Source organism: Dromiciops gliroides, chromosome 5 (genome assembly GCF_019393635.1).
Source record: "Dromiciops gliroides isolate mDroGli1 chromosome 5, mDroGli1.pri, whole genome shotgun sequence".
NCBI classification, from domain to species: domain Eukaryota; kingdom Metazoa; phylum Chordata; class Mammalia; order Microbiotheria; family Microbiotheriidae; genus Dromiciops; species Dromiciops gliroides.
Genome location: NC_057865.1, coordinates 150502376 through 150515847, shown reverse-complemented (window position 1 = coordinate 150515847; position 13472 = coordinate 150502376). Strand labels below are relative to the sequence as shown.

Here is a 13472-nt window from a genome sequence, read left to right as displayed (position 1 = left end):
TGTGCTTGCTGGTTATCACATACTCCTTTTTAATACACATGTTCAACAAGACCTATCTTTTTCAAAATATATACAATTTTAAAACAAGATTTTTTTTCCCTCTGCCTTAGGATACTTTATCTGGGGAGGCAGCATTGTACAGTGGAAAGAACAATGACTTTGGGGTCAGAGAACCTGTTTTCAAATCTCACTTCTGATGATTACTGTTGTTGTGAACTTGGACAAATTTCTTCATCTCCTTGGACTTCTAAGTTCTTAGCTACAAAATGAAGGTGCTAGACTAGATGGTCTCTGAAGTCCTTTCCAGTTCTGATCTTGTGATATGATATACTTCTACTTTGAAACTCCTATATTTGATTTACATGAATTCTATGTTATCACACACAGTGTCACTTATACATTTAAATTTATACAAATTTCCTCTGGTTATATAAGAAAGGCAACCTGAAGTAAGGAAGACTCATCTTCCTAAGTTCAAATCCAGCTTCAGACACGTACTAGCTGTGTGACCCTGGGCAAGTCACTTAACGTTGTTTGCCTCAGTTATTCATCTCTAAAATGAGCTGAAGAAGGAAATGGCAAACCACTCCAGTTTCTTTGCAAAAGAAAACCCCAAATGCGGTCATAAAGAGTCAGACAGGACTGATAAACCACTGAACAACAACAACAAACCATTGAAAGAAACAGCAAAGTTGAAAGAATAGACTCGGAGAAGACATTAAGTTAATTGTTTATTCTGTGCCAATTAAGGTACAAATGTCCAGTGGGCAATCTGAAATATGGCATTTCCATGTTCAAGGATACATTTTAGTTCAATATGTGTATTTAGTAATTATCTACACAGAAGTGACAACTGAAATTAAGAATGCAGGTTAACTCAAAAAAGAAAGATAATAGAGGGACAGCTAGGTGGTTCAGTGGATAGAGCACTGGCCCTGGATTCAGGAGGACCTGAGTTCAAATCCAGTCTCAGACACTTGACACTTACTAGCCGTGTGACCCTGGGCAAGTCACTTAACCCCAATTGACTCTCTAAAAAGAAAAGAAAGAAAGAAAGAGAGAAGGGAAGGAAGGAAGGAAGGAAGGAAGGAAGGAAGGAAGGAAGGAAGGAAGGAAGGAAGGAAGGAAGGAAGGAAGGAAGGAAGGAAGGAAGGAAGGAAGGAAAAAGAAAGATAATAGAATACAGAAAACAGTGAGAAGATGTCTCAGATTTAAACATAACCATTCAGAAATGGTCTCACCAAGGTAGAATATTGGTGTAGGATTAATAATTCCCTAATCTTGGATACTATAGCTCTCCAATAATGCAGCCTAGGTTTTCATTAGCTTTCTCACATCTTACATATGGTATCACACTACTAATTCTTATTAAATTCACAATCCACTGAATTTTTTTCAAATTATCTATAAGCCATAACTTTGCAATCCAGTAGATTGTACAAAGGTTTTTAACCTGGTGTCTGTGAGTGTGTCTCCTTAAAAAATATATGAAAGGGGACAGCTAGGTGGTGTAGTGGATAGAGCACTGGTCCTGGATTCAGGAGGAACTGAGTTCAAATATGGCCTCAGACACTTGATACTTACTAGCTGTGTGACCCTGGGCAAGTCACTTAACCCTCATTGCCCCACAAAAACAAAAAAATATGAAAACATAATTTCAATACAATTAGTTCCCTTTGTAATCTTATGTATTTTATTCTATGCATTTTTTTAAATGATTCTGAGAAGTATTATCAGGCCTGGCACAAAAAAGATTGAGAAGATGTTGCCTAGTAGTAATTGTAAAATTAATTTTTAAAGCCAAATATAAGAAAGACTTTATATTTATTGGCATTAAATTCTTTCTTTCAAAGTTTGGCCCAATTAAAAAAAAAGAATGATTTGTATAGTACCTTATGTAAAGTATATGCACCTAGTTATTTTTTGTTTCCTTTACTACTTAATGATTGTTCAAGGTGGATTATTTTTTTCAAACTCAGTTTAGCATAGGAATATCGATGATATGGGTCAGGGGATGGCGAGTTTTGGAGGCATATATGAGTATGTCTGTATTATGCATGAAGAAAAAATAACTGTCGGTTTAGTACAATTTCCCTACATCCTTGGTGGAGGGGGGGGAGGAGAGGGGGGAGGGGAAAGCTCATCCATCACAAAAAAAAATAATTACAGTTTTAACCCACAACACAAAGAAAGGGAAGTTAAATCTCCAAATGTCAAAGAAATGAATTACAACTTTAATTCCCCATTTTCCTATTCAGAACAAGTGCCACCAAGGACCGGTTTTCGAATGGATTCCTCTGGCAAGTATTCTTCAGCATTCACTGTCCTGTGGACAAAAAGTCTCCCATTTTTGTGTTCAAGTCACCATGTTTCCTTTCATTATTTCTCTGGGTAATATCCACTTACCGAAATGCAATGATCACATCTCTTTAATTCAACTTCATAGGGCATTTAACAATATAGGGTTAAACACTATAGACTAACCTAATGAATGAACCTAATAATGTGACAGCAAAGGGAAAGCATGAAATAGACATATTTGGGTTCCTTTTGTCAAAAAAAAAACCCAACATTTTTAGTCAAAGATCAGATATGACAATGGATTTGAAGAGCTTAATCTAAGAAACTCGTTTGGGAATATGCGTTTCTCTTAGATTTGTAGCAAAGGCCTGCCTAAAGAATGAAAGAAATGGAGTTTTTTGTTAGGGTCCATATTATTTCAAATTCAAATGTCTACTCCCCAATGCTTAAATGGATCTGTAATCTGATCCTGTCAGTGTAGGTTCTCTGGCCATGCCTGCTCATCCTATTTCCTCTCCATTTAATCCCTTCAATTCCCACAAGGGACCCACTAAATATTTAGGGGGGCTCCCTCAAGTCCTCCTAACATCAAAAGGATATCCATGCAAAAACTAAGCAATTTCAGATGATCTGCATAAGAAAATCCCAGAAATTAGGATTTTTTTTAATTCAGCTAGTGCTTTCCATTTTAGAAAGACTTTACTGTCAAGTAGTTTGAATCACCAAACAAAAATAGTGGTGAGAGGAGACAGTGGATCATATGAAAATCCACAGCCACAATATATTGCAAAGGTGGATATAGGGAATAAGGATCTCCTAAATGTATTCTTAGAACCAGTCACATTATTTAAACTATTGAATTGAGATCAAGGAAGGCAATTCCAGAAAATATTTCTTCATAATAAGAACAGTTTCATGTGGACGTGTTTCCAGCACACACATCCAGAATGTTTCCATGATGACAGCTCATTATCCATCTCTGTTTGTTCTAACACACCATGAGGATTATATGTGTAAAGAATCATCTCATTCTGTATTTACATGTAATTTTTAAGCTACTTTTTCACACTCTGTCCTCAAATAGCAAGCCAGTTTGTATACTTTACTCTTTATTTGTGTGTGTGTGTGTATGTGTGTGTGTGTGTGTAAGGTAGTAGAGAGAGCTTGATTCTCAGACCATTTTTTTCAGACACACTTGATCAAAAAAAAAATTGACTCCTATGGATCCAATTATGTACATGACCTGTAATGGAAACTAGTGGTATTACACAATTATAGATACAAAACTGAAGTCAGATCCTTGGCTACTTAATTTACTTGACTTTTCTTTCTGTGTGCCCAATAACTTAGACCACCTAAGGTAATGTGTCCCTAATCATGACTGTGTCCCTTAAAAACTTGTCAACTTTTTTTAAAAATCTAATTCTAGTGAATTATAAGGTATCTCCCACCTCTCTAACAGTTTCTTGGAATGAAATAATTAGTGACAAAAATGGAGGCTGAAGGTGAATGAAGCCTATATACTCTGTGGTTCTATCTGATGTGTACAATTTATGTAGTAAGTATAGAGGCATGAATACAAAGTATGAATCTTTGTTGGACCCAGGAGGCTGATTCTTGCCTTACAACAGCCTTTGAATATCCTTGCCTGACAAACTGTGCTCATAACACAAGATATGAGCATGAAGTAGTTTTCTTTTAAGGTGGCATTTCAGGTGCATAAAATATCCACCTGCCAAGATAAGGTTACATTAATGGAAACTAACTTTTTAATTCAAGGCTCAGATGTACTTAGCTTCATCCCTAGGTAAGCAGTAGAGATCAGTGATAAAGCAGTTTTCAAAGCCAATGAGTTTAACTCTTTTCTTTGATTCCTGGTCTTTGACTTGTTCTGTCTCTCTGAGATGCTCCTTCTACAAGGAAAGACCGAAAATGAGTGCTTATTTTTAGCAGGAAAATTGAATAAATGCACTCTTCTGTGCCAAACTATGATAATAAAGCTTGGTACTTATGTTTTAATTAAAACATGGAAGGAGATTCAAGTACCAAAATTTAATTGAAATGTTTACTGCAGCATCCCATGTGCCAAATTAATCCACAAAAATATCATTCTTTGCATTTCCGAGTCTTGAATCCATTCATAAAATTAATCAGTTTTGTTCAGTCGCCCAACCTCTTCTTTAATACTGTGCACAAAGCCATGTCTTTTCAAAACACAGTGTTGGAGATCCACTTAGCATGTGAAATGTTCCTAGGGATTTAGTTGAAATCAAAATCATCTCCAGAAATGATTTTTTTCTTGGTTATAAGAAAAGTCAAGAGAATACCTGGATGCTATGCATCTCTACCTCCTGAAAGGTATTCTTTGCACATTAGCGTGAGTCCCCACTCAATTATGAGTAAGAACTCTCCCCAGGAGAGCATTTAGTTGATCCACTTCAGTGATAAGCCTAGACTTGTATCTCTTCTGAGAAGTGAAATCATTATCACAGATATGGCATAGCACAATGGTCATACCCATTTCCCAACACTGGGAATCTGGGAAGGCAGGACACAGGAACACTAGAGGCAAACGTAATTGCTGCCAGAATGTATATGGGAGAAGAGAGTAATTGCCTTGTTCACAACTATATTCTTCTGGAGCTAACTAAAATTAAACTGACTAAAATAAAGGATTACTCCTCTTCTGCGCTGGCATATTTCTTTCCCAAAAGAAGAGCTGAGTCATTTATCAATCCCTTATCCTCTGGGAACCTTAGCAGTTTCCTGAGATGAGACCCCTCCCTCCTCCTTCCCTCCCTAGACCTGCACACAACTCAGAAATAACTCTTGAGAATTTAAGTCTTCGGAATTCTCAGGCCTGTCACTGGGAATTCTGTGATCGGGAGTGTCACGATTTCACACTGCCTTCGTGCCAACGTCTGCAGAAAGTTCTGCTGGAAAAGTAAAATATGCGAGAAAGGAGAGTCCTTTCAATCAGTCATTCAACAAGCATTTATTAAACACTTGCTGTGTTGCAGACACTGTGTCTCAGTGGAGCTCTTATAATATTGACGGACTCTCAGGTTGCTTTTAGAAAATGTCTTTTCTGACAGCATCCCATTGATACGGAAATTTCAGAAAAGTTGCTGATCTGTCCTGGTAGAAAGAAAGTTTCCTCACTGAAAGGCCTCAACTCTGCAATGATGCTGATATTGATGATGACAATGATGCTTTTAAAATCTCTTTTTTTTAACTTTGGTTTTATTTTTATTTTTAATTTTTCTCAATTACATGTAAAGATACTTTTTGAGTCCCAAATTTTTCTCCCACCCTTCCTTCCCTCCCCCCTCCTGAGGCCAGCAAGCAGTTTGATATAGGTTATACATTACAATCATATTAAACATTTCTACATTAATCAGAACAAAGGAAAAAACTGTAAGAAATAATAAACAAGAACAATAACCAAAAAAATAACAAAACTGAAAATAGTATGCTTCAGTCTGCATTCAGATTCCATAGTTCTTCTTCTGAATGTGGAAAGCATTTTCCTTCATGAGTCTTTTGGCATTGTCTCGGATCATTGTATTGCTGAGAAGAGTTAAGTCTATCACAGTTGATTGTCACAAAATGTTGTTGATACTGTGTACAGTGTTCTCTTGGTTCTGCTCATTTCACTCAGCATCAGTCCATGTAAGTCTTTCCAGGTTTTTCTGAAATCCATCTGCTTATCATTTCTTACAGCACAATAGTATTCCATTACATTTTGATGATGATGTTTTAAAAGGAAATGTAGGAGCAGCTAGGTGGCACAGTGGATAAAACACCAGTCCTGGATTCAGAAGGTCCTGAGTTCAAATCTGGCCTCAGACACTTGACACTTACTAGCTGTGTGACCCTGGGCAAGTCGTTTAACCCTCATTGCCCTGCCCAAAAAAACAAAAAAAAAAACAAAAAAAAAAAACAAAAAAAAATGAAATGTAGTCCAATCTAGGGCAAAGTTGATGGCCCTGTGATCAAACTTCAATTAGGACTAAATGTCCCTTTTTATTTTTCCCCTTGCTTTTTTTTTTTCTTGTCTTAACACTCCTACCATAAGGTCACAAATAGCTGCTTTCCTGACCTCTATGATAAAGTTGGCTCATGAGCTGCTCCCTTATTTCCTCCTTAGTTGTCATGGTTTCCAAAAAACAAAATAGAAAAAAAACTAACTGAATCTTAAAAGTGTAGAATAGAGGTAGGCCACATGCAGCCTACAAAACTCCCACCTATGACTGAAACTGAATTAAAATGTAATTAGAGGCAGCTAGGTGGCTCAGTGGATAGAGCATCGGTCTTGGATTCAGGAGTACCTGAGTTCAAATTCAACCTCAGACACTTAACACTTACTAGCTGTGTGACCCTGGGCAAGTCACTTAACCCCAATTGCCTCCCTAAAAAAAAAATGTAATTAGAAAATGTTTAATAAAATAAATCAGAATATAGTACAATAAAGAAAATGTTAATTTGTAGTTTTTCTAGGTCAGTGTGTGGTCCACAAGGCCATTTCTATTTGAGTTTGCCACCACTGATGTGAAGCATAGAACCTGGTGTTCTTGGTTTCACCAGCAATTCTCTAAGTGACTTTAGAAAAAGAACTCGCCCTATTTCTTAGTTCCTTTCACCTTTCAAGTATGTGAAATTAAGTTGCCAAGGCATCATTTCCAAAGGCTATTTTAAGGGCTAATTATTCATTCTTCTGTAGATGGGAGATACTATATTATTTACTATAAAAGGCCATACTGTGTGTTCCCCTTACCATAGCATGTCACAGGTAGTTGTTGGGGTGTTCTCATGTTTGCCCTAGCACGTCATGTGTAACCATAGTGCTGTCCATATCCCACTTCCATGTATTACTGTGAATCCACCATCCCCCAGGATGAAAGAGTCCACAAGCAAATCTAGGATATGGATTTTCCTTTCACAGGGTGGTGGTCTGCCTTCTTTGGAGGCTGCTAGCCTATGCTGGAACTACTACTACTAGGAGATAGTAGGGAAATCTGAGTTTGAGCACTGTCCCTGATCCTTGCTACTTATGGGAGACTGGACAAATCGCTTAAGCTCCCTGAGTCCTACTTGCCTCATCTATTAAATAGGAGTAGTAATGTTCCTACTACCTACCTCACAGGGTTGTTGTGAGGAAAACTGCTTTGTAACTATTAAAGTGATAAATAAATACAATCTACTCCATGGATGTATTGGTGAGATTGTACAATATAGTTTGGGGGAGGGTATGGGAAGCATCCTCTGAGTTCAGTAAAGGGTAAGGCCACATATAAATAATTACTTAGCCTTGCCTCTGCAACCCCATACATCATAGAACCTGAAGATTAACCTAACCATTAGCCTGTAAGTCTCCCCTATCTATTCTTTTTTTCTGCTCAATTTATGGAACTTAACCATCTAGTTTCAGAAAGGGAGAAGGGAGAAAAGTAGCAGAGAGGAGTAGGAAGGATGCTGCCCCTTAAACTCCATCCAACTTCTCAGTTTCCAGAAATCTCTCAATTAAGCAGGGAATAGCCTAACAACTTTCATTCTGTCAGTTCTTATCATTCCATTAAAGTCCTTTAAGATCCAGGAATTTATGGTGCACAGTCACAGAGTTCCTAATCACTCATTTAGTTCATAACAATGGAGATGCCTGCCATTCACACCAAAATTCTTAGACCATTTTCCCCCACTGGGAAAGAACAGGAAAATAAATATCTGTAAATAATATTCACTTTAAAAAGTAAATAATTTCTTGGTTTTTTCCTAAATACATTTTTCTGGGTGTAAGGAAGAGACAGGCACTGAAAGAGAACCAAAAATACAATTCAAGCGAATTTGCCAGTAAAATTTTATTTTAGGCACACATCTGTTGTTTCAGCTGCCAGAGAACGGGCGGGGGGGGGCAGGGAAGATGGCATACTATCAATTCATTTTATGAATATGATAATGGAGGTAAAAATGCATTTCCTAGTATCTTCCCTTTTTTAAAGAGTTTTTGGGGGATGAGAGTTCATTTAGCCCCAAGCATATTTTATCAAATATTGTCAGGAAGGAAAAATTCCACATGAACCCCATCGAGAACGAATTTCAACCCAACTATTTCTAATTTTCAAAAGTTTCAAAAGAGAAATTTTCATTAGTTATATCGTTTCTCCTCAGAGATTCAAGATACATCCATGTCACATCTTGATAGCTGTCATTAGCAAATCTCCATTATCCCATCTCTCAATATATGCTGCCATACTGCATCTCCTTAAGTCAGGGGACCCATGAGAACTCTTTCTGTATGCCAGGAGCGCTGTCCAGCATGAGTCAGTGCCCTTTGCTGGACACTGCTATTCTGGGGACTAACCTCATTTTGGAATGCCTAATCTTTGTCACTGTAGCATACTTTTTCTTCCTCTGTGTACTCCACCAACTCTGACAGCACTGTCATTAATCATATCCATGGAATTAGTCATTGAGATGTTCAGTTCCTCTAGGGGCCAGGGAGAAGACAGCATTCATTACTCAATGGTATCTTCTTTATACTAGGTCCAGATTATAAAGAGTTGGATGTTCACCTTCGGAGGATGGAGTCTGGATTTGGCTTCAGAATCCTTGGGGGAGATGAACCTGGACAACCTGTAAGTCGATTCTACCTGGCTTCCCATATTATGGCTCTTTGGTTTATGTAAATATTGGGAAATATTATACCTTTTAGTGCTCAGAAAGGAAATAACCTTTCAAGACTCCAAGGAAAAGAAAAAAATATCTTACGGTCAATTGGAAAAGACATCTCTCAAAACGTCAGCATGTCCATCTCCAGTTAATCATTGGAAATAATTCGTATTAAGTTAGAAGAGGCACACAACTATACATTCCTCTTCCTTTAAAATGGATTGAATTTTTTTGTTTGTTTTACATCATTCAATTATTTGATTGTATTGAAGTACTAAATTTTCTGGAGAGCAGCCTGTAGCTAGACTTACAATTTGATGGAGGACATGTACAAGGAGGCCATTTATTGGAAGTAATCTCTAAATGTCATTTTAAAAACAAAATACATCAATAAAACTTTTTTAAGAAATAGAATTGCATGTGACAGTTTGGCTGAGAGAATGACGCAAGGAATAGAGTGGTTAAATCAAGCAGAATGACATACAATCTCCCACATGATTATTTTTAAGGTAAGTAGTAGGCATGAGGATGGGGGATGAAGGAAACTTCATTTGGAATGGGGATGAATTTGTGAAGAACTTGGAGGAAGCACTCGTTTGGCTATTAATCATGTCATCATGCAAGTTGGGGTGCCTCTCTTACTACTCTGGGTGGATAAGAGGTTATTTAAAAGGGGAAAGAGATTGATTAATGCATTAGAAAGTAAGTTTAGGATGTCAAATGTTTCCAAAGATACTTAAAATGTGTCAGAAAAGTTGGGCTTAAGAATACATATTAAAATGTAGACTACAAAATGACTCCTAAAAATGTGTTTTGCATAGTAAGAACTGGATGGCTGAGTCAAATCTTCAAGAATCTTATTTGAAATAACCCTTACTGTCCAGCAGTAGAATGGGCTGACCTGTAGGCATCGAACTCCTGTATTATTGAAGGCATTTTAGTAAAGATCGACTAATTCTCATGGATTCTGTAGAAAAGCCTTCTACACTATATTGGAAATTGGACTAAATTCAATTAAGTTTGAGTCAACAAACTTTAATAGTCATACTGTCTGCAGAGCATCATGCTAGGCAGTGGGAGAGATTTTTTAAAAATTAAACAAGACATAGTCAAGTATCTTACTTGTCCTTATCTAAGTTGCCTGAGCAGAATCATAACTAACAATCTTGTTGTCAGGCACAAGCTTCATCAAGCATGTACAGACCAAGGTAAAGCAAGAAGCATTTATTGAGCAATTACTGTGTGCCAATTAACCAGTCAGCTAACATTTATTAAGTTCTTACTATGTGCCAGATACTGTGCTAAATGCTGGGAATACAAAGAAAGGCAAATAACAGTCCCTATTTTTAAGGAGCTCCCCATCTAATGAAGACAACAACATGCAAAGAGCTATGTGCAAACAAGATATGTACAGAATAAATTGGGGATAATCAATAGAGGGAAGGCACTAAAATTAAAGAATCCTGGGAAAGGCTTTTTGTGGAAGGTGTGTCTTTAGCTAAGAGTTAAAGTAAACTAGGTACTACATGTATAAAGCACTAGGAATTTACAATCTAATGGGACAAAAAGGAACTGGAAGTTGAAGATATCTGGCATACAGGCATCATATTGGAGGTCAGAAAATCAGAAGCACAACTGTGAAGGAAATGAAAGTTGGCCAACCTAGAATCTTTCCCAAAATGGAAACCGTAGTTGGACCTCACCAAAGGGAACAAGGGGCTCGCATAACAATGGCATATTCCAGTAATTAAAGGATGTTCCAGAGTTTGACTCCAACTGAGGCATGTCTTTATAGCCTCTTCCCACGATGGAGACCTTAAGAGTAATTTGCCAATGGAAAAAGGAACATGAGAGGCAATCTCACGGAAGATTTTAAGACAAATTCTGTTGATGAGAAACATAGACCCAGGGTACTTTGAGACCTGTGCTGGAGGATGGGGGAGCAAAGTTGCTGGCCTGATCCAAGATGGAAATGTGAAGTCCTATCCAAGATAAAAGTTGTATCTTGGGTTGTAGCTGTTGGAAGAAACCACTGTTGTCTGGTAGCTTCTCATTTTAATTTCAGTATGCTTGCTAGTTAGATGCTAAGCTCATGTGTTTCTATGCTGTTGAACAAGACCACAAATGTAGCTAGTCATCGATGCCTTCTAGATTTGGCATATAGCAGTTGCTTAATAAATGTTGATTGATTCATTCCTTCACACATTCAGGCAACACCCTAGTCTCCCTGTCTTAATTCTGACACCATATTCTGCCAAGATGGTCTGAGAATTTCATAAATAAGGATCCCTCAGGAAATAGCCCAGCCTCTTAGTCCCTGGACATGAAATTTAGGAATTGGCAGCCACAGAACTTCACATGACTTAAATTATCCTAATGAAGCATGGGAAGAAGTAATAAGACAGAATAAAATTAAGAGATTGATATGCATTCTGAAATATTTCTACAATATTTACACATGTAATGTATATATATATATATATGTGTGTGTGTGTGTATAGAGAAATGCATATATATATACCTATGTGCATATATACATCTGCTCATATATACATTTCTGTAAAATAGCTCCTTGGAATCATCTATAGCCACCTCCCATCATTTCATGTGCATGTTTTAATGCGTCATTTAGATTGTAAGCTTTTCCAGGACACTCATTCTTTCTTTTCCTCCTTACAAGTTAGATTTTTTACCTTTCTTTCTGGTCCTAATGCTCTTTAATAAATACTTAAACACTTAAATACTCTTGCTAAAGCTTATAATTTATTGGTGACAACTCATTAGATTTTAGATAGTATAGCTAGAATTTTAGCCCCTTAGAGGAAGAATCCTCACCAATGAATTCAGACACAAGCCTTGTTTGCCATATGTCAGGCACTGTGATGGGCAATCAATACAAATATGAATTCAAGGACAAACATGAAACAATCTCTGCCTTCAACAAGCTTCTGCTCTATCATCACCACCACCACCACCACCATTAAGAATAATTTAACTCAGGGGCAGCTAGGTGGCGCAGTGGATAAAGCACCAACCCTGGATTCAGGAGTACCTGAGTTCAAATCTGGCCTCAGACACTTGACACTTACTAGCTGTGTGACCCCGGGCAAGTCACTTAACACCCATTGCCCTGCAAAAACAAAACTAAAAAACAAACAAAAAACAAAAGAATAATTTAACTCCTCAAAGGCATTACTAAAGATGAAGATGAGAGTCAGCATCAGCTGCAGCTACTCTTCCCTTATTTCATCCTGCTATACCTTACGTTTCATAATCGCAGGAAGAAATCCAATACTCCCTAATACTCCATTTCTTTTTTCTTTGAGGCAGAGTGATTAAACAAATTAGAGGAGCAAAGAAGAAACTACCTTTCAGATCTATAAATAGGAAAATTTTCATAACAAACAAAGGATAGAGAGGATCATAGAAGAAAAAAAGACAATTTTGATTGCCTAAAATTTTGAAAAAAAAATTAGCAAAAACAATACAGATAAAATTAGAAGAAAAATGTTTATAACGTAGCTCTGATAAAGGTCTCATTTCCAAGAAATAGAAGGACTGATTCATTCTTATAAGTTACTTCTTATGGAGTCTATGAAAAGGGCAAATTGAGTAGAAATAGAGGACAGAAGCCACACGCTTTGAGATTTAGCCCTGATTGAGAGCACAATATGGTCTCTGGAAAGAGAGTTGTTGTTTCTGACCTTGCACTGAAGCAATTCTATTGACACCAAAATGAACTGTTTTCCTAAAATGGAACTTAGGAGTATGAATCCCCAATTGTGGTCATATCTCCAGCTTCTTTGCTTCATTCTGCACAGAGAGCATTCAGCATCCTCATCCTTCCAAAAATTGGTCTAAGCCCAATAGCTCATCTGTTCCCTCCAGTAAGCAGACCTCAGGTATTTGTGATAATCTTTGCATTACATGGACCGAAGTTCATCTTTATTGTGATTGTTTAGAGTTACACTGGCTTTTTCCTTCATTTGAATACTTTAAAGCACACTCGAGCTGAAAGTTACAAATTTATGTTTCTGTTTGTGTTGGGGGTTTTTTGGGTGAGGCAATTGGGGGTTAAGTGACTTGCCCAAGATCACACAGCTAGTAAGTGTCAAGTGTCTGAGGCTAGATTTGAACTCAGGTACTCCTGAATCCAGGGCCGGTGCTCTATCCACTGCACCACCTAGCTGCCCCTGAAAGTTACAAATTTAACATTTAAACTATAATGCAGAAGAAAATCTCACCAAAGGAAGTAAAGTTAAAGACTACCAACTAGAAAATGGGAAACCCTGAAGCCCAGCAAACTGAGCTAGGTAGGGAAGAAAATCACAGCCATATGGAAACTTCATAACTACTGCCTTCTTCCTTCCATATAATGTAAACCTGGAGACAACATATGAATAAGATGGGGTAGCCACATTTAATTGTTCAGACATTGTAAAGGAAGCCTTTCAGACCTCGGTCCCACACCACAGGAGGCCCCATAGGTTATAGCTAAAGGG

At 37.5% G+C, this 13472-nt stretch overlaps 1 protein-coding gene across 1 annotated transcript in view; it reads left to right on the top strand.

Moving 5' to 3' along the window:
- The window catches only part of MAGI2 (membrane associated guanylate kinase, WW and PDZ domain containing 2), a 1715773-nt gene that overhangs the window by 1489165 nt on the left and 213136 nt on the right, over nt 1–13472 (top strand). Inside the window, 2 exon segments of the mRNA XM_043965407.1 lie at nt 2259–2300; nt 8845–8936. Coding sequence (XP_043821342.1) covers nt 2259–2300; nt 8845–8936 — 134 coding nt within the window.